Here is a 21,598-nt window from a genome sequence, read left to right on the forward strand (position 1 = left end):
TTTAGAATTTCTATCCTTGATATGGAGTAAGGAAAAAATTCAAATAATGTTTTGTTTCGGCTATGCCAAAATGACAAATGAACAAAACCCTACTAAGAAAGTAGGAATTCATAATGCTACTTTTAATAGAGTTGATTTTCTAAGTCTATTTTTTTTACTAGAATAAGATATGATGATATATTATTCTAGCCCATTGTCTGATAGTAAATAACTTAATAATATATCATCTTTGGTATGTCTGGCTCTTTATACATAGTTGGAAATGACTAATATTATTGTCTGTTCTTATATTTGATTACCCTGGGAGATATTGAACTTTGCATTTAGTGAGTACATATCTTCAGATTTCCTAATAAGCAAATGATTTGCTAACAACAAAAATGTATGATTTTCTATTTTAGATATAAAAGTTAAAATTATAGACTGTTTAAAAAATTTAAAATGTTTTCATTTATCTCCAATCTGCCAGAACTTCTTAAGAAAGCTTACCATGAATTAAGAACACATTATAAAACTTAGCAAATAGAAGTTTATATTCCCACATACATAATATTTATTCGTTTCCATTTATAATGTTGTTAAGTCAGTTCTACTTTATGATCATGTTAAATCACACTCCAGGCAATACCCATTTTCCCTAGTGATTAATGTAAGCACCATTGAGTTTTCAGAGGTTGTTTTCTTAATTTGACTGGCCAGGAAGCATTTTCCCTGTTGAAAAACAGGTGTAAACATCAATACTCAAGATAAGAGAGTGATTTCATGCTGTTTTTTGGTGTCCCCAGTGTAGAGCATTCAGCAGGTAGAATTTTCAGATTGAGTAGGGCTATTTATCAAAAGTAAAGGACTAGAAAATGTTTGGTGTGACTCAAAGACATTTGCTGAGAGAATGACAGGAAACCTTTTAATAGCAAAATAATCTGTCAAACACTCTGAATATATAGGGACTATGTGACAAATATGTGAAATCAAACCCCAGCACAGTAATTACAGGTAATTTGGGAAATGTTTCTAATTTCTCACTGTGTAAATTATATGCCTATCCACTTGAGACAAGATTTGGCTCAGAGGATCATACTAAGGTTCTAATAGTCTAACACTGGCTGTGTTGTTTCAATGTTCTCTTTGCTCCTTTTCATATTTTCAGCAGGTTTGATTGAAAGAATGGAAGATTCGAGCATTGAACACTAAGCTTTTCTTTCTGTTTACTCTGTTTTCTAAGTATTTGAATCAATATTTTAATTTTCAGCAAGTTGACTAATAATTGATTGGGAATTGAATGCTATAGTTCAAGTCTATGTTCAGTAATTTCCCTTAGGTATGCCATCTTAAAATCATAAACCTTTCAGAATATTGGGTTCCATGCTAGTTGGCTCCATACTTGTTAAAGACTCCTAGGTACTGCAAAATTGTTAGAAGGCGTGGCCAGCTAATCAGGGTAAGAATTGCAAGACTCTAAGCTGTACATTAACATCATTTGTGAGAACAGGAGAAGCAAAATAACAATAATAACAGCAATTGGCTTCTTTTGTTTGTTTGTTTGTTTCTAAAGATTGCACTCATCCTATTTCCTATCATTAAGTTTTCCTAAAAGAAAAAAAATCCAAAAGTATTTAACATGCATATACATATTCATTGTTAACATTTCTTTAATCTTATATGGTGGTATTTGTGTTTATTTCTGTATGTGTCGTTTCTTTGTTTACTTCCCTGACAAAGCATGTTGTTATTTTTTGTTTTACCTATATGTATTTTGCTATTGCATGACAAATTGCTCAAATGACTCAGTGAATAAATGAATTCTCGTCATTTTAAATTTCACTCTAAATATTGCAAACAATCTGTTTATTCTCAGACTTAGCTCCAAGATTTTTCTTTGTTTTGGAGCATGAAAAAGAAGTGAAAGAAAAAATGACAGAAACTGTGGTACGGTTGTTGTGTACCTGATATTCTGTTTAAGCTTGTTAAATTTAAGTCTAAATAAGATACATGTATTTATAATTTGAATCATTTGTGTTTCTCTTTTGTTTGCATGATATGATTTTGTTTTATATTTTGTTTTTTTCCACTCACCAGATGTTCCCAACACTTTGCTTCCCACTACTATCATCCCCTCCCTTACCACTGCAACAGTCACAACCACTGTAGCCATAACAACCAGCACAACCACATCTGCAACAACCAGCAGCGTAAGAGGTACAGTATGCTTCTTTGTTATGGCCTAGAAAACACAATAAATGAAGCTATCTAGAGGTTTTTTAAAAGGGTAGAGTAATTGAGATCCTAGGTTATGTAAGCCTAAGAAGTAATTAAGTCACCTAAATCTTCAGCAATTAGGATGACTAAAATAGAATATGGGACAACAGGGTATATTTATTTTTAGTGTCACTTATGACTATTACCCAAATGTTCCAGAATAAAATAAATTAAAAATATATGGGCTCTACAATGTTGAACAAATTTAAAATGTAAACATGGAACACAGTTCTTGCCTTGCTTTGAAATGTCAAGGAATAATATGTTCAAGAATACAGAGGTAGCTTTTGCTTTTGAAATTACTAGTTTTATATTATTAGCTTGCTGCTTCTCTTTCCCTAGATTAAAAAATCTAGTGTTGAATTTGTTCTCAAAGGGATATGGTCCATGTTCTTCTTGTACTATTCACCTCATAGAACTTAGGAGTAAATATTCAACATGTGTCATCCTAAAGTGAAGTGCTAAGTGGAACTGCTTTTTCCACTAATAGAATGTTCTAAAGGTGAATATTTTGGGGTTTTCCGGATAATAGGAATTCATATTTGACTCCATAATTAATATCTGGTATCAGTATAAAAATAAACATTTTTATTTTAAAAACAAGGAAAGCAACTTTAAAGAAATAAATATGTTCTTTAAGGCAAAATAAATACTTGCATTATGGTTAAGAAATCTAAAAAGCATTCCTGAGCAGTCACTAAGTGTTTAGTAGAGAATGAAGAAATAAAAGTAATTTTAAAGGCATTATAGAAAAACATACTTTAACTTACTTTCTGCATAAACAATGCTCAGGGAGAATTTGTCAGATTTATTTCTGTCTTTTTCCTACTTATATGTGTTTTGTGTCATGCTGGCTATACTAATATGTGTTAACAATTTAACTTAAAATTAATGAAGAGTTTACATTATTATATGCAGTTAAGTTTACTAAGGACATGTTTACTATTATTTTCATTATTTGTGAAGATTGATCAGTTAAACTGTTTTGTTTGGGATTTTTATTAATTCTTGATATTAAATTGAGTTTTTACCTTTTACAACAATTTTAATAGTCTTTCTATTGTTCCAGAAAAATACATTTTAATGCCTGATCATTGTCAATTTTTAACAATAATGTCAACTATATTATATGATATAGAAAATTGGTAACAAAATAAGTTTGATGGCATTAGCAAAAAGAATGTCTTAAATACTGCTGTTTATTTTGTACTGTTTTTGGAGTTTGTTGGCATTAAATCTACAAGTGGGAAGAGTTTAAAGATCCTTCTAATGTCACTTATATACAAATTGAGAGAAAAGACCTAATAAAAATGAAGAAAACAGGTAACAAATATTGTATAGTTTAATATAAAATGAAAGATATAACATACGGCTTTTCTTTAATGTGTGATATTCTGCAAAGATTTTTACAAATAGCATTTTAAATAAAATTTAATTGTTGCATATTAACAAAATCTCTGATATTCAGTTCTAACTATGTCAACAAAATACTGATAGAAAAGAGAGGCACATTGACTTAACTTACATTTAAAGTGGTATATTTAGACAGGAATTATATAATCAATTATTCCTTCCTTTTTCAAAAAGTAGTTATTGATTATCTATTATATGTTTGGCAGTATATCAAGCCCCCAAATTTTGGAAATTACTTATTGTAATAAAAACCACTAGTGATTAAGTTAAAACATTTCCATCTAAACAGTGTTTGGCTTACTCTATAGTGAATACTATTGTGTTTGTTGTGGAGAAATCTTATGAATATCCTGTGATCCACTGAAGTATAATTATGTGTATGTGTGTGTGTGTGTGTGTGTATACATACATATACATACATGTATTTGTGATATTATATATATATATATATATATATATATATATATATATACACTGTATACATGCACATTATTATGGACTGAAGAGAAAAATATTCTTTTTCATAGTGAAGTTAACATTCTATTCTGTTCAACACACAAATGATAAGTGGAATTTATTGCATTTAAAATAATCTTGTAAAACTCAAACCTATTTTTTACCTTTTCAGGTAAATATAATTTTTCCAAGTTTCTTGAGATTGTTTTTTGTTTTGCAGTAGTATTAAAAGTACTGAAAGTATTGAATTGATCTTACTCTCAAAGCATACAAATAAACTTCAACAATGACATGCACACATACATGCTTGTGTGCATACACACACACACACACAATACCCTAATTTTTAACTTAAATTTTGAAAAACAATATGATTTAAAATAACTTCATGATATGTCAAAATAAAGTATTTGTAAGCTAAGAAATTCATAGGATATATATATATATATATATATATATATATATATATATATATACACACATACATACATACATACATACACACACAGAGAGAGAGAGAGAGAGAGAGAGAGAGAGAGAGGAAAATCCTAGCACAAATTTTTATGTTAACCTAATATCTATTTTTTTCCTTCTATCTTTAACCAACATCTGGGAGTTAGAGAGGTCACCAATGTCACCATCATTAATATTTTGGTTTATATTTGAGGATGGAAGGTTCATTCAGTACATACACATTGATGACAATTTTGTACTCAATCCTTTTTTTTGTATTGGGGATTACACTTCCCTGGTGCACTTTACAATTGAGTCACATACCACTCCTCTTTGGTTTTTATTTTGAGGAAATGTCTCACTAAGTTGCTGAGGGCCTTGCTAAGTAGTTGAGGCTGGCTCTGCATTTGCGATCCTCCTGCCTCAGCCTCTTAAGCCACTGGTATTATAGTTGTGTGCCACAATTTCCCACATTCTATGCTTTTTAAGTTACATGATACTCCATTTTTTGTATATTATCTTTTAAATTAGAAGCATTTATATTTGAACAGAATATATTTATTTAAAATTTATGAATGATGCTTTAAAATTATGACCAAAAGGGAACACAATATGTTGCCTGGGAAAAACTGAAAACTATAGAGAAAGGATATTTTCAGGCTGCAAAATTTCTTGTTAGTTTATTTCATCCTTTTTTCTCATTCAATAATTTTAAATATGCTAAATATATTTTATTTAATTATGTTTAAATGTCATTTCTTTAAATTTCATAAACTGTAACATTTATCTTTTCTATTTAATAAATGATCACATGAATCACTGTTAATATCTGCATTTATCCTTTCAGAATTCCTATTATTGCTGAATTTTTTATCCTAGATATAATAAACATCCAATTTAAAATAAATGTAAAGAATCACAGCTGTTGCTATATAAGAAGTCAAGAAGAAATACAGCAAAAGAAACTGCACTCAAATCAGCAAAGCCATGACCTTGATTGAGATTTTGAACACCTCTTCAATCTGTTTAAAATGCATCCTTTTTAGGAGGAAGAAGAGTTTCAACTATATGGGAAAAAGCAGGCAATTACCAGTATATCGTGTTACAAAGAAGGGTGTTAAAACATAGCAAAGTCAATCAATTTGAGCAGTTATGGCAAAGGCAGAGAATAAGTAAGCTCTGGGGATATCTTTGAGTATGAAGTTTGGTTCTTCTTTTTAAGAGATTTATCTTGGAAAACCACCCAAATTGAGCCTTGGAATCTTCATCAAGGAAACAAGACACATGTAATTCCCAGGGTTGTCTTGAGAATTGGATATGTTGGAGAAATATCTGAGATGAATTAAATTTAAGAAATTTATTTGAACAAGAAAAGTATTGGAACTGAGCAGCATTAAGGAGAGAAGTTGTTTCAGAATTCCCCACCCACCACATCTGCAGGTTATGTTAATAGCCAGAGAAAGGGAACAGACATAAAGAAAGAACCTCATTAGCTGTTATCAACATTTATCTTGAATGGGTAAAGAGTGTGGAGGCATTTGCTTATATGAATGTGAGCCAATCAGTTGGTGACCTGTGATTGGATGAAGCTCCCCTGCTGTAATTGGCTGAGACTCAACTGTTTGTTATAAAATGTACTCAATTTAGCAGTATATATGCTGTATTAGATTGTAGTTTGCTACCTACCTCTGGAGGTGACATTGAGCAGAATTGTACAACCCATGTACAGAAATAGAATAAGGCCAAACTTACCAATTTATTATGTAACATGTGAGCTTGGAGTTTTGAAAAAGATTACCAGTACTCAATACATGACAGGTTTGATTGCTCAATTCATTTTAGTAAACAAAGATGTTAACATTAAAGTATATCATATAATTAATGGAATGATAGTTTTTTCCAATAACTTAAATTATAGCTTCATATATTTCAACATGTTAAGAGGAGGAAAAATGCTAAAAACAGTGATGAAATTGTTTATATAACGTATGTAAACATCAAAATTGATTATTGGCTCAAATCTAGATTGGGTTTTACATCAGACTTTGAATTAATAAAATTATTTTTTATCATTTGCCCAATAATATTAACCAACTTTTAAATTATAATGAGAATGATTGCAATAGAACCTTAGTTGATAACAGGGGTGCTGCAAAAAAAGGGGGGGATTTCTTTTTGAATTAAGAAAACTTTTAAATTATCAAACTGTCTAGAACCAGAGATATGTTTATTAAACTAAAAGATAAATTAAAAATGCATACTCATTCATGATTTAAATGCACATTAGTGGTTTAGTCCATTTGGGCTGCTGTAGCAAAAATATCATAAGTAGGGTGGCTTTTAAGAAATAAATATTTATTTTTCACAGTCCTGGAAGCCACTCACAAGTTCAAAGCAAGGCAGATCCGGTGTCTGGTGCAAGGTTTTTCCTCATAGACCGCAACTTCTACCTTGTGTTCACAGCAGATAGAATGTTCAAAGCAGCCCAATGAGGACTCTTGAATAAGACACTAATCCCAAGCATGAGATCTCCATCTTGATGAGCTAATATTTCCCCAGAGTTCTGCCTCTTAAGTTCATTATCTTGAGTGTTAGGATATTCACATGTGAATTTTAAGGGGACATAAATATTCAGATATTAGCACTAACGTTGTTATGTATGTTTAAAAATATAATATGAAGTAAAACATTTTAAATTATTCTTTGTAAAATAAAATAAACTTTAACATACTTCTAGAATGAACATAGTTCCAATCTAGAAATTATAGACCCATATGCTTCAATTGTATTTTCAATTTATGTGAATCATAAAATGTAATTATTTAAATGTAGGTTAATTTAGAGAACCATTTATAAAAGTATAATACCAAAATATTAAATTCTTAAAGATCTCACTAAATAACTACTTTTCCTCTCAAAGTCTTTTTGAAGAAAATATTAGTCTTAGTGATATGTAAAACAGTCAAAATGGCTGAGCATAGAGATGTTGAAATGAATGATAAAACTGCAGCCATATTTTATGTAGGTGTTTTTAATGAACCACAGTTGCCTAAAATGTGGATCATGAAAGAGTATTATTTGTGTGCAAATTCTCTACCTCAATTGTTTCATTTCCCTGACTTCAAAATAAAATAGGCTAAAGTAAAATAAATACAAAATAACAAATATGTAGTTGAAACTAGTGTCTGATGTATTTATTTAATTAAATCAGATTTAAAAGTAATAATGATTTGGCCTGAACTTCTATCCTCAATCATATACATATACATATATACATATCTACACACATATATGTGTATATGTATATATGATTGGTTCATAAATACATCTGCTGTTTCTTTGTTTTAAATATTTTTAAAAATAGAACACATAGAGATAAACATTTATCAGAAATGTTTCTCAGTAAAAGAAAAGAGAAATCCAGCAACAACAAAAAGTGAATAGAGTAAAATCATTTTATTTCTAAGTTAGTCTCTAGAAATGCACTCAAATAAAACATTTGGAATGTCAAGAATATATCATCTTGACACAGTTAAATCCCAAAGTGTGCAAATCAAGAAGTTGTTTATGAGCTTTTATTATGAGTGTTTAGCTATTAAAAATGTTTCTAGTTTTATTGGTGGTAATAAAACACAATTTGCATGGTGTTGTGAGCTTTTAAAAATTAAGTGTCAATATGTTGGGCTTTTTTTTCACTTGACAAAAATTAAGTAATAATTCAGTATCCAGATGGTCTGTGTATAGAAACCTGCTTATCGGCAAAAGACAGGTTTCTATAGTTAGGCTATAAATGTAGTGAAATATCTATTAGTCTTTTTTAGAAACAACAAATGCATCAAGTTGACTAGTTTTTAAAATTAAACATGTGAAACATAATTCCTAATAGGAAAAAGGGTACTAAATATACTTACTTGGAAGGAACAAGCAGTATAAATGTTGTATAGTTGGAGACACTTTAAACCTTGCTTAAACTACCATATTGTTGGTGCTTATGGAGTTAATGGCTACAGGCTGGATGTTGGTAAAAGTACTGTCTGAGGGACCAGGTCCAATGTGCCAGGTTAACTTATTCCATGTTAGCATAAAATGTTAAAATTATTCTTTTGATTGTAGTAGACCTTATCTGGAATAGGAATACATATCACTGGTTATATATAATCATTTCCAAAACTAAATGGAACATTTACTTCTGACACATAAAATTGTACTATGTACAACTTTTAAGTCTTTAAACATTTTCCAGTTTGTTTGAAGCATTTAATAAATATTTGTGGGAAACGTATAATCATTTTTTTCTGATAACCATGTATTAAGAGAAGTAAAACATATATGCTCTATTTTATTTTCCAAAGGTACTCTTATGATTTGTGTAATAAAACCTCAAACATTTTAAAGCATTTCAAGCTTACTTATTTCTTTGGCTTGTATCAATTTAAACAGTAATATTCATTTTATTAGTTTGCTATTTTAAGTAAGTAAATCTACTTATTTTTTTACTTCCATAAATTTAGGCATATTCTCACTGATTTTTTTATAGTAATAATTCTAGATTTAATAGAATCTAATAATACATACACATATCCTGCAAAATAATCTCTCATATATAAAAGGAATGACTAAAACAAATACTTGCCATCTTTTTAAATTCATACTTACAGAATATGCATATGAAAATAAATATTAAATTAAAATTATGCCATAATGATTGTATTTCAGAAAGCACATTGCTCATGAAAATATTGACACTAAAATGAACTACATATTAGTGTCTTGATCCTCTTATAGGTTTAAAAAGCGTGGCCTACATCTGTAAATATTTCTACAACATCCATAAAATTATTTTAAAATTCATTAATAAACTAAACTGGTACTACCTTTCTTCCTAACCAAAGAATTAAATTTATGAGCTGTGCCTTTGAAGCTGAAAAGATTGCCAGCACTGCCCTTGCTTCTTTGACACTCTGCATGAAACACAGTTAATAACCTCCCATGTAAGCTTGGTGAAACAGTGAATTGATACTAATTATACCAACTTTGGGATAGAAGGTGACCTTGGCTTTAGCTGGAACTTTCAGCCAGGACAATAAATAAGACCAAATGCCACAAAGCATGACTTCTGAAAAGGGTCTAATACAATTTATTAACTTTTGGGAGTTTGAAGGATTGCAATAAGTGCTTAGATAATTGTAATATTTTAAAACATCTCTTGCTTCAGTAATAGAGTAGTTTCTTATTTCTCTAGATTCAAATAATCTTCTACTCACTTTCTATAGTCATTTAAATTAATCAGTGGCCAGAAAATTAAAAACTACTTGCTGCAAAGTATGTGTAAGATGATTACAAGGGCAAGAATACAGATTTTTCTGAGTGCTTCTGAAATATGTATATAATATTTATAATAATATCAGTATTACAACTGCTTATGTTGAATATCTGACAACACGGATTCTTAAAGAAATGCCCGTATAAAATGATTGATAAAAATGCCTAAAAAATAAAATTGCCTCAGGAAGTCAACAGGTTTAAACCATCACCACCACCACCACAACAACAAAAACTGTAGAAACAAACAATGTGTAGCAGTTTCAGTTATAAATTCAAGTTTAGCATTGTTAAAAAAGACAGGATTAGTAACATTACTATAAATGCTAACAGGTGAGTGGGAACAGAAATTAAACTTCTTTAACCAATATTGTTTAAATAATTACATTAGTGTAAATGGAATTATGATCACAGTGTCGAGTATAATAAATGTAAGTATGTAATTTAAGTCTAGTCATTTTTCATCATGGAAAAAGATATAAACTCAAATATTTCCATGGATATTTTATTCAAGTCACTAATAAGCAAATTATGTTTAGCAATCAATGTTTAAATGGCACAAGTGAAAGCAACTATTAACTATCTTGAGGAATTATTTTGAGAAATATATTTGTTAAAAAGTAGTTGAACCAAGTATAACATCTTAGAGAGATTTCATAATAATAAAAAAAAAGAAATGCTATCCTGCAGTAGTCTGGGTTAGAATAGATAAGGTGTAATTGTCTTAATATTTTTTCCATAAAACCATATTATTTAAATATTGATTAAAACACCCTCTACTTCCACAGTGTGCTTTTCAAGATATTAGGAGAAAACTGATGAAAGTCTCAAAGGGAGTAGCCAAAGAAAGTTTAATAAAAAGAGTTTTACCAGAGGCATAAGAAAAGTTTTTGGAACTAGTAAGAGATGGAGAAGTACAAGAAAACTAGCTAGAGCCATATGTTATTACCACATTAGGCCTATGGGGCTAAAGGAAGTGAGTCAGGTTGTTTTAACCAAAGACAGGACTGGAGCCAGAAAGGTATAGCTTGAAAAGGGCAGTAATCAAGGAAGGACACAGTAAGTGTAAGAATCTCAGCAAGATGAGGACACTGAAGGAAGGAAGATTAAATATCTGGCCTCTACTTCTGGCTTCTAGTATCTTTCTATTAAATGAGTCTTTCTTAAAATCAGAAGTAAAGGAATCTGACTGAAGCAATGTAGTAAAGCCAGCACCCAGGCTAACAAAGACAACACAAAGCATGAAGGATGGATATGAGGACCAACTTGGAATGAAGAGTAGAGACATTTGGAATATTTTACCTAATTGGGATATTTTACCTAGTTGTTCTTTCAGAGCGTTATGTTTGTCAACCTTTTATCACTGTGACCAAAATACCTGACAGTAAAAACGTAAAGGAAGAAAAGTTTGTTTTGGTTTATGGTTTCAGAGGTGAGTGTCCACAGTTGGCCAAATCCATTGCCCTGAGCCTGAAATGAAGCAGAACATCATGGCAGAAAAACACACTGCCAGGAAGCAGAAGGAAGAGAAGAATGGCCAGGCACAGGATATAATCCCCAAGGGCATGCCCCTGGTGACCTGCTTTCTTCAAACAGGCCTCCCTAACTATAGTTTCCACCACCTCCCAGTGGTCCATTAAAAGTATTTATCCATCAAATGGATTAATCCACTGATGAGGATAGATAACTCATGATCCAATCATTTCCTAAAAGCTTTAACTCTGCATGTGGCTGCTTTGGGGACCAATCCTTCAGACATTAGACTTTGGGTTATGTTCCATGTCCAAACTCTTTACAGGTGGTTAAATATCAGATTTTATTTTTAGTTTTATATTTCTTTCATAGGCATACATATTGCAAATCTATAATAGAAAACTGGCAATGAAAATAGTAATGGTGGTAAATGACAACCTTACAATTCACTTTAACATATAATTTCCCTTTGCTGGCTATACTTGGAAAAAGACAAACATTCTGGATGGCAGAGGGCTGATTATGAAACTTGATATCTGGTTGCTTTTGTTATTAGATATAAATAAATCTGAAAATTCTATTTTTGTCATTTTAATAACCCACTTCCAAGAGGAAAAATGTGAATCTTTTGTGAGGCATATGCATACGATTCATTGAGTAGTGAGAGATTTCTCACTTAAAAATTTCTCCATCTACTAGTGTGGAAGCAAATTATTTCTTTTCATTTGGAGTAAATCCTTGAAGAATCTTAGCTATCTGGTGGGGCGGGGGAGGTTCTAAAAATGAGATAGCAGTAAGTTAATATAAACTGATTCAGATATGTCCTATTAATTTTCCATTAAGGAATTTTAGTGTCACATAGACAAATAATTTTTAGTCCTGAGATAATAGCTTTTCAGAAAGCAAAATCATTTTCTTGAGTGAAGATTTTGGCAACAGCAATCACAGTCCTTAATAATATAACATGATTTATCTGCTTTTGATGTTTCTAAAGCATATGTGTGTTATTAATTCAGTTACATTGGCAGATAGGAAACATAAAATAAAAACAATTTAGCTTGCTTTCAGTTGGTAGTGAATCTGTTTATCTGTTACAGTTTGTGTGTCTAGCATTCTACCACTAAAAGGCCAAAGAGTTTTGTTCAGAGTGAAAGTTTTAGAAAAACTTTTGTTTTGTTTTTTTTATTTTTAATAGTAAGAATGATATACCAACTTCCCAATACTTTTGGTATTTTATCTACCACCCTTGAGAGTTAACTCAAATTGAGCCTATATCTTGAAATGCAGTTTTGGGAAACCAAAAAGTAAATCTTCATATATCTTTCTCTTGATCTTCCCAAGTTAAATTCAGATATATTTCATCTTAACTTCAAATTAAAATAAAAGATTATGCAAATGAGAGGGAATTTCTAACCTTCTCTTCATTTTACTACCTCATATTTCTTTTTTTTTTTAATGTGTGTGTGCTGAAGATTGAAACTAGGAATTAGCACCTGCTAAGCAAATGTTCTGCAGACCCTTATAGCTATAGTTCTCAATTCTCTGTCCAATAATTGGCAACATATCAAAGTTGGATTTTTCTACTTAATACAGATTTTTTAAAGTAAATATGGAGATTTTAAAGTATCTCTTAAAGCAAAACTATCATTTACTAAACGAAAATAGCATAAACCACAATATAAGAGTATAGTTATTGATTCACTGGATTAACAATGAGTTCCACATCAGAACTCATAGTGAGAGTTGCAGGGGGCACAGATAATTTGCATCATCCCAATTTGGAATCTGAGTATGTGATCTTGGGCAAAGCAATTCCTTTCTCACTGTTTCCTTCAGGTACATGAATTCCAGGTTATTTTTCAATCTTCAATTCTATGAAATAGAATTTGTACATCTGACTCCATTAGCACTTAAGGGATCAGTATAGTTTCTAGGTTTTTCTATTAGAACTTGTGGTCCTATTTCAAATATTCCTTTTACCATTTGAATAATTTTAATAATTTTTTAGCATAATTCAACATTTCAACTAATTTATGTTAGAAAATTCTGTAAAACTTAAAAATGACAGCTGAATTATTGGTTGTCAACCACAAGGCGTGCCTTTTGTCACTATTTCACAGCAATATGCCCATCCCTTCTCCCATTGCTTCATTTGTATACTTCCTTCCCTTGTTTTTCTTTTTTCCACAGTCCCAAATATCTAAACATACTCTATCTAAAAACTTTCACACTCATATTATTATAGTAAAATAAATATTGAGTTCTAGCTGTGATGTTCATAGCATTAATATATATGGTCCATTTTTACATTTCTATAACTGAGTCCCTATCTCTTGCAGATAAACCACATTATAGCTACAAGTTAAGCAAACATTATGATATTATGCTGTTGGAATTTAATACTGATCATTTTGATTGAATCAAAATGGTTGGAGAACAAATGGTTAAAAGCATGGCTTCTGGACTCTATTAACTCTGGTTCTTATTTTTTATTTTAAGAATTATTGAAAAGCCTAAAAGCAGTATGATCTTTATTAATTTATTTAGTATAAATTTCTAAATCTATGAAGTAAAGGTAATGATAGCATCAATCCTAAAATACAATTTTAAAAATTAAATGTTTATGTATTAACTTGTTTGAAACAATGCCAGGATCACAATAAATAGTAGCTTTCAAAATTATTTTTCATAAATATCTTAAAACTAACCATCTAAACAGTACAGGATAAAATTTATATATATATATATACATATATATATATATATATATATATATATATATACATATATATATAAATTATATATATAATATATAAAATATATATATAAATTATATATATATCAATGAGAATAACTGAAAATTGTTAAGTGAAGGCTACAGTGTATAGTAGTTGGACTATCTGTCATTGTCAATTTTCTGCTGTTACAATACTTGAGACTAATCTATTTATACTATACATAAATAAAGGCTGGTATGTCTTAGAGCCTGGTACTAGATTCTGGTGAGAGCCTTCCTCCAGGGTCATCCTGGCATGGTAGGTAGAAAGGAGAGAGAGGGTGAGAGAGCAAGAGAGGCTGCACTCACTTTTATAATACCCACTCTCATGACAAGTAACCAGTTAATCCATTCATGAGGGTACAGTCTAATCACCCCTTGTTAAGCCCACCTCCCAAATTATGGAGGGATTGGGGATTCATTTATGTTGAAGATCCAGTTTTCAGCACATGAATTTTAGGGGCAATATTCAAACCACATAAGCATCATTTAAAGTCATGTAAGTCTTTTTTGAAATCTAAAACTTGCAAATATGTCATGATTTAAAATGAGTAGCTGTGGGTGCAGAATATGCCACCTTCAAAAATGCCATTTTGTCCTAAAAGTTGAGCTGAGACACTCCAGAAACAGCAGGTTCAAACACTCTGACCTCTGATTTCTCCCTGAACCAGGAAAAAGTCACAGTCTATCAACAGAGAAGGGAGCTAAAACTCCCATATAAAAGACACCCTCCACTTAGCGAAGAAAAAGTTCCTGTCATCAAGAACAGGGATGTGGGGCTGGGGATGTGGCTCAAGTGGTAGCACGCTTGGCTCGTCTGGCATGCGTGCGGCCTGGGTTCGATCCTCAGCACCACATACAAACAAAGATGTTGTGTCTGCCGAAAAATAAAAACTAATATTAAAACAAATTCTCTCTCTCTCTCTCTCTCTCTCTAAATATATATATATAATATATATATATATATATATATATATATATATATATTATCATTAAGAACAGGGATGTGAGTCTAAGAAAAAATATGTGCAAACACACCTTGTTAAAATAATTCTTATCTTCCTTAGCATCTTAATATATGTTTGGCTTACCTTTTCACAATTACCAATTTTTGTTCAATTCATTTTAGAAGCATTTGGGTTTTTCAACTTATTCCAGTCCTCTTTTCCTTGTAAGGACTTCTACGTACATGTAAAATAATACCTGTATAGTTATCTCTTGCTAATCTGTTTTATGTCAGCTTAATTCTAAGACCCAGCTGAAGCACCTGGTCAGGTAGATATATAGTTTTGCCCTGCTTAGAGTAGGAGAAAAGAGACTCATTGCAATTCCTCATTGATAGATTCAATCAGATCAGTTAGAAAATGAGTTGAAAACTAAACAGATGTATTATTTTTTATAAGTCATATTCCTTATCAAATATTAGCAGACATTAACATGTCTAAATAGAAAATAGTGTTCAGGATCAAAAATATCTAGTTTGGATTCGAGGTACATAATAAACAAGTTGTACTTTAAGCTCCAGCTGCCCCATTTTTAAAATGATGATTATAATTTACATGTAGGATTTTATAAGAATCAAAATAAGTAATGAATAATACTTTCTGTCACTGCTGTATATGGGTGATTTGAAAAATGTGTTGAAGCTATATATTAGGCTATACTAAATTGGGTTTGTTAATAATCAAGTGACCCCACTTTTATGTCAAAACACTTCTTTATCATTCAGTGCCATTAATGAGTACAATTTAATGTTCATCTTTGATATATTGACCTTGAAGCCACTTACTCAGTTTAAACCAAATTATTAAATTTAAATTAAATGTTTAAATTCTTTCATTAAAGAACTATATGAAATATTTGAGGTATTATGTAAGTACAGTCAAGGTTCGGTGGACTTATATAACATTTGTTAAATTTTATAAAATTTTAATTTGTAGTAATTAAAAAATTGTATATTTTTCATTTTAGACAATTATTCATTACAGAAAAAATGATTTTAAAAATATTAATTAAAATGAAGGAAAAAATCATTCCTTGTAGTCTTGAGATAAACTGTTACTTTTTATAAATTCTTATATAAATTTCATTTTTTTAAATATTTGATATTTATATATAAATATTTTGTTTATCCAATTTTTTTTTCCTTTGGTGCTAGGGATTGAACTCAGGGACTATGTGCATGCAAGGCAAGCACTCTATCAACTGAGCTATATCCCCAGCCCATATCCAAAATTTGAATGTTAAACATACTATTTTATATTCTCAAATGTCAAGTTTACCTACCACATTATCCTTGGATGGTTTTACATTTATTTGGAAATGTAAAAATCATGATAGGCTAGAGTGATAGAAGCCATCTTTAAAGCCACATAGCCTACCCTTTTCCCCATATTCTAAGTGAGAAATGTGATTTAACAAAAAGATCTATTTATGACCATTTACACTGGCGCAGTAACAGGTCTAAAACAAATGCCTTTCTAAATCACTTTTTCTTACATATTTATCCATGATGTGTATTATTTTCTTATATGCAGAGACATTAACTGATTAGTTCTAATTTTATTCCATGATTTGATGGGTCAAAAAAGGGATGAGTGTTTGAAAGAAAATAGTTTTAAGATTCTGTTAACCTAAAAAATTTTAGGATGATGAAATAGAACCATGGGGATTAAAATTTGTGGTTTTATGATTCTTTTCATGTACTTTAAAAAACTGAAACTCCTTAGAATCTTTTATTAAAACAGGAAGGGCTTTTCCATGTTAATTTTTTTTTTCATTTCTTCATTTGCCAATAATTATACAGATAGTTGTAAATTTAGAACTAAAACTCACAAATACACAATTCTATTTTCTATAGCACAAGAGTCAATTTAGAAAATCAAATCAAGAAAAACAATGCATATACCTTGTTGAATCACCTAAAAATGTACAGAGGTCTTGCTAATATGCTTCTAAGAATACACAGATAACTGGCATGACCTTGTTAAAGTTTATTGTTCTCAAGTTTTCCGAGAGAAACTTTATATTTAATCTTCACAAAATTCAACAGATATGATTTTTTATATGGTTTCATTTATATACCCCTATTGATGTGGTTGAAAGCTCATTTTTAAATCTAAAAAAACCAGTTATTGGGATTAATAATTTTAGTGGCTTTTCTTAAACATTTAATTTTAGTGATTCATTAACAAAGTCTTAAAACAAGATAAAGGATCCCTATTTCAATATCTTTGAAAATCTCTCCTCACATTTCTTGATCATTCTTCCTGGTTTAGGAACTTTCTCTCCTACCCACATCCTAGCCCTGAGAGCCTCATCTTACTGTCAGAAGTGCTAAGTGATACATTGGTCAGTGAGGAGCTGTAATTGCCTTGTCTTCTGTAAACTACTTCTCTGCAGTCTCTTCAAGGTCAAGGGTATCACTTTCATATTTCCAAGCAGTTTGGCTTTAAAATGAAAGCATTTTGTTTAAATTACACCTGAAGGTTTAGGTGTTCAAAAACTAAGGGAATCACTTGTAAAGTTTAATCTATGAGACACAAAAAATATAAGGAAACATAAACAGTTACCTGAGCAAAGAAGTAATTTAAGCCTTTAATGAAAGCTCTTTATATCATCTGCATAACTATGATGTAATTTTTGTTAAATTGGTTTGTTTAAAACCATGAACTTTAACATCATATCCTTGACTATTTATTCATAGTCTATCAACTGAGGGACGTAGTTAAGTATGTGGGAGATGTTTAGAAGTTGTAAAGTACTATAAATATATATATATTTCTCATCATTGTCTGATTTTATAACCTTTTCTTTAACTACTACTGGCCAGGAAACATTTTTTTAAAGCTGGAAAGAGAGTTAAGTTTGTATTCTAAGAAAATACCAAATAAGTAAAAAAAATCTTTTAAAAAGTGTATTTTTAAAATTTACTTAATTTAATTTTTTACTCCCTAAATATTCTATTAATGCTAGAATTCATTGATATAATTCTGCTGTTCTGTTAAGAAGAGAAGATAATATTTTCACATTCTCTACACATTTCTCCTTGAGTTGTTTTGCAGTTACACACTTTTATGAAAATTCCTTTGGCTGTTAACAAATGAGATGAAAATGCCATCTAAGTCTGCAAAATGACTTCAGATTAGGCTTTTAATAGGGATAGGACTTAAAATAGTCACAAGGTTCCATGGCATAGTCTTTGAAAGCCCACTGTAGTTAATAGAATATGAAGAAGAGAATATTGATAGAAGTTTGTTTTTATTTTACCACTGAACTACATCACTAGTCTATTTTATTTATTTATTTTGAGACAGGGTCTTTCTAAGTTGTTGAGGTTCTCACTAAGTTGTTGAGTCTGTCCTGGAACTTGTGATCTTCTGCTTTAGCCTCCCAAGTCTCTGGGGTTACAGGCTTGCACCACTGTACCTGGCTATGGAAACATTTTTTTTAAGTTGTAGATAAACCCAATACCTTTCTTTAAATTTATTTTTATATGGTACTGAGGATCGAACACAGTGTCTCACAGATGCTAGGCAAGCGCTCTACCACTGAAGTATAACCCCAGCCCTATAGAAAATATTTTTATTAGCGCAATATCACCTGCTATACACAGTGTGAACATAATAAAAATGCTTGGGTGGGGAGGTGAGAAAATATCAAAAGTACACATGGCATGCATATGTTTCATTTTCATATGACATATCCCTTGTTATACTGTGATTCAAAACATACAACTTAGGTTTTATTGAAACATTAACTAATTTATGAAATTTACAATTTGAATATGTATTTCTTTAGGTCCTTGAATACTATTTTTTATGAGCAATATACATGTCTTCAAACACATGTTGGAGCTGGAAACATAAAAGAAGAAGGAAAAAGCAGAAAAAAGTATATAAACAGAGTAGTAGAAATTCAGTTAGAAGGAAACATAAATGAGGAGTAATAGTGAATGATAAAGTGTTATCTACTCATCTATGTAGTTAGTGATTTAATAACTAGGTATTCCATGGAGGAAGGAGTAAATTATAAGAAATTTGGTAAGTCACACTTAAAAGTTCAGAGTATATTTAGGAGATGATGAGAAATAATTTAAGTAATATGATAAAAAGTTATATTAGGCTTTTGAATAATCATTCTGAAATGGTAAAATGAATGGAGGTTTGAAGAAGAAAGATATGATAGGAAGCCACTAAAGAAATCTGCATAGTTAATAATGCGGGCTTGAAGAAAAACACTGGTGAAAATCATGAAGAAAAGGGCAAAGTTTCAAGATATTTGGGAAAATAAAATTGATAGATTCTATAACTAATTAAGCAAGAGATTTTAGTTTAATAAATGGGAAACCAAAAAGTGGTTGCTAGTATGTTTAGTTTGAGTCTCAGACTAGTGCAAATCACCAGAATAACTAGAAGAGTTAAAATTTTTAGATGGAAAAATGATGTATTCAATTTTTGTATGTAGAGTTTGAAATGTCTTTGTAACATCCATGGGAAGGTACCTAATTAAAATCTAGATTCAGGATATATTTTCTAGGATAGAAACAGACTTTTTTAAATTGATTTTTCTATAGATGAAGGAAGGATAAGCCATAGAGTATAACTTTAATAAGCTGTGTAAATCAAGAAAAGAATGCAAATTGTGAACCCTGTATTTAAAATCTAAGGCTCATGTTGAACAATACAAATCTATAAAGGAATGATGAAGGTGGTGTGAGGATAGTTGAAAGATAAAGTTGTCCGAGGAGTCTAGGATGAGGCATACCTAAAATCTAAAAGAAGATTCACAATTCCCAACACCAAGTGTAATAACGTGAAAAATGTTCTCTTATTTGATTTTTATTTTGAGAGGATTTCATTAATTTGGAAAACATAGTTTTCATTAAATAATTTGAAAAAAGTCCCAGTACAGAACGTAGAAGTGAATGGAGTTAAAATGTAGAAGAAGTTAGTGCAATGTTTTATTTCAAGAATGTTGTCTGAGAAGAAAAAGAACAGATACAAAACAGATAGCAACATAAAACCAATCAGCATTTTGTAGTATTAAATTATGCTTCTTTGGACATTGTGAGAATAGCATTAGGACAAAAAGGAGGTTGAAAAAATGTTTAAAAAGGAGATATGAAGCTCAAAGTTTTTATGATAATGTGGAATTCATGCCTGAACCTCAGACACATGGTGGCAGACCCTGTTAAATGAGACTGAGGAGGAAAATTTAACATTTTTCACTTAAAACTCTAACCTGTCATAGACTTTTATTCTGAAAAATTGCACCCATCTGTGACTTAAACTAAAATCCTACCAGTTGTTCTTTGATATTTCCTATTCATGAAGCTAAAATCCCTTATTTATTACTTATGGAATCTATCAATTTTACTTTCACAAATTTAATAATGGATAGAGATCAGTTTGCCAACAAAAAAAAAATGTGTATTCAGAAAAGAAGAGGAATTAACAGAGTTTTGACCTGATGACCTATATTTTCTTTGTGAAGTCAAAGAAGGTAATTTCCATGATGGATGGAAAGTTGGCATGGAAAATATCTAAGAAAGTAGTGTTGTGCAAATGGAAAGAGTAGGGACTTGCATTTCCTGGGAAAGATTTTCTTATCATTCCATAAATAATTATTATTTACTTCCAACAGATATTACAGTAAACTTTGGTGAGAGGAACATTTATCAAAATAGATATGATCAATGTATTAGGGAGACTAGAAGGGATAAATACTGTTTTAAATATGTTCAGGGTTCTCTGATTTGTTCCAGGAGATCATTATGGGAGATCTTCTTAAGTAAGTGACTTTTGTCAGGTGAGATGTGGTTAAAACATGAAGTTGGGGAGTGGAAGAATGGGGAAGAGGAAAGAACAGTTCAGGGATAGAAAATAGAAAATACAAAGTCTTGAAATGAAAATATTTGTCCGCTCAAAAGCCCTTGAAGGGATGATGTGAAAGCATGTGGTAATAAGTTGCATAAGTTCCTGCAGAACTTTAAATACTTTATTTTAATCGCATGAGGTCCTATCTTAAAAGTAATTAATGGGTTTTAAAAAATAATACTAAAACCATCTTTGTACTTATAGCTACAGGGAAATGTATAAGAGATGGGCAAGACGAATTGATGAGAGAAAATTTAAGAAGTTATTGAAGTAGTTCTCCTGAAAGATAATAGTTTTGGGTGATAGAACTACACATAGGAAAGTGGGATAATGAATATAGGCATGAAAATGCTCGATTTCTCTGAACATCTAGTTACATGAACTGAAGAACCAGAAGATATCACAAGTTTCTGGTTTATGAAATATAACGGATGATGGTGTCCTTCACTGAGCTAGGAAACATTCTTTTTTTTTTTAAGTAAATTACCCTTGAAGATAGAGATTGTATCCTCATTGTTTGAAAGAAGACAGATTCACTGCTCCATTTAAAAAAAAGATGATGTCTCCCTCC

The 21,598-nt window shown here is 30.6% G+C and overlaps 1 protein-coding gene across 1 annotated transcript in view; it reads left to right on the top strand.

The window, feature by feature from the left end:
* Nucleotides 1-21,598, top strand: part of Cadm2 (cell adhesion molecule 2) — a 397,408-nt gene that overhangs the window by 310,457 nt on the left and 65,353 nt on the right. Inside the window, exon 9 of the mRNA XM_058574551.1 lies at nt 2,077-2,196. Coding sequence (XP_058430534.1) covers nt 2,077-2,196 — 120 coding nt within the window. The remainder of the gene's footprint in view (nt 1-2,076; nt 2,197-21,598) is intronic.

Source organism: Marmota monax, unplaced genomic scaffold, assembly GCF_021218885.2.
Source record: "Marmota monax isolate L192 unplaced genomic scaffold, Marmota_monax_Labrador192_F-V1.1 WCK01_AAM20220418_F8-fsc00016, whole genome shotgun sequence".
Taxonomy (NCBI): Eukaryota; Metazoa; Chordata; class Mammalia; order Rodentia; family Sciuridae; genus Marmota; species Marmota monax.